The sequence below is a fragment of the Penaeus monodon genome, chromosome 24 (assembly GCF_015228065.2).
Source record: "Penaeus monodon isolate SGIC_2016 chromosome 24, NSTDA_Pmon_1, whole genome shotgun sequence".
NCBI classification, from domain to species: Eukaryota; Metazoa; Arthropoda; class Malacostraca; order Decapoda; family Penaeidae; genus Penaeus; species Penaeus monodon.
Window position 1 is genome coordinate 29,058,931 of NC_051409.1, and position 1,432 is coordinate 29,060,362.

The following is a 1,432-nucleotide window of genomic DNA, read 5'->3' on the forward strand; positions in this document are numbered from 1 at the left end:
TTTTGATCCAAGTGTGTGTAGCCATATGTACTTTGCAGCAGATCAGGAATGTGTATGTAAGTGTCTACTCAAGTGTGTCAATGAATGTACACTTGTGTGGATCATCCCCTGACAGTCTTTTATTTCAGACGGGCAAGTCAAGAGGCTTTGCGTTTGTGTACTTTGAGTCACTTAAGGATGCCTCAGAAGCCAAAAATGAGTGTTCTGGGATGGAGATTGACGGCCGGAGGATTAGAGTTGATTATTCCATTACCAAGCGGCCACACACTCCAACTCCAGGAATATACATGGGTAGACCCACATCGTAAGTTTAACGGCTCGTATATTAATATGATTTTTCTATGGCTTATTTTACTATTATTAAGTTGATTAAAAGATAGTGCTTTGATTTAGTATGAAATAATGTGATCAAGAAAACATATGTAAATGTAGTACTAGGTATTTATAGAAATCAGATAGTGGTATATCCAATATAGTTTTAGTTCATTTAGTGAATTACTTCCATAATTTCCTAGACACAAGATACCATGCATGCGAATGAGGGTATAATTTTTGGCTACTTTTAAGGAAAACCTGACCATCTATTCCTCTTAAGATTATCTTGATATCCCAGGAATTCCCTGTCATTCTGCCAGTTAAGGTATTTTGACTGAATTGACTGACCACTGTGACACCCAGCACAGGCTGCGGAGATCTCTCTCATGTCTGCCCAGAGTGGCCCCTTTTTAGAGATGTGTTACTCTTTAACCCTCCCAGAAGTCCCTTAGAGCCAACCTTTTTGCTTTATTCAGTATCCCTTGCTTTGTATTTTAGTGTGACAATAGGGTGTTCAAGAGACATATTAGGACTCGAAAAGATTATTTTTTCTGTCATTTCATTTCCCCCTCCACTTACGCCTACTTACTTTGTATATTACTCATTATACACCAATAGATGGTGTGCTTGATATTTCTTGTCTCTCATTTTGTTCCCTGTTGTGTGTGTCAGCATTGCAAACTTAGATTTTAATCAGTAAATGATCAATGATGGTTTTAGTTTTCTTCTGTGGAGATAATGCATGTACAGCTTGGAAATTTTGCAAATCGCCAGTACTTTGTTATTGTTATGCCAAAATTATGCAGGGTACATCTTTTGAAAGATAGTTTAGCCCTTCCTGTGATGTAAATGCAAGTAATCATAGATGAAAAAGATAGTGTATATTTTCTCGTATCCAGAGGATGTAGTTATTATAGGCTCAGTCCTTTAACCAACCAATTGCTTATATAATTTGCACTGCCATTCATCCCAGCCTTACCTCTCCTGCTCCACTCTCACTATACCTAGATACCCAGGAATAGCCTCCTAGCATTCCATCAGGTTTTTTCCTTATCCTTATCTCTTCACCATCCCTATTTATCCCCATTTAAAACAGGCTTCTAATCATGTTTTTTTT

At 37.6% G+C, this 1,432-nt stretch overlaps 1 protein-coding gene across 1 annotated transcript in view; it reads left to right on the forward strand.

Annotated features, from left to right (window-relative positions):
* The window catches only part of LOC119588708 (transformer-2 protein homolog alpha-like), a gene marked incomplete in the record, with an annotated part of 51,250 nt that overhangs the window by 39,651 nt on the left and 10,167 nt on the right, over positions 1-1,432 (forward strand). The window contains 1 exon segment of the mRNA XM_037937345.1: positions 129-304. Within this exon segment, the coding sequence (XP_037793273.1) occupies positions 129-304 (176 nt within the window).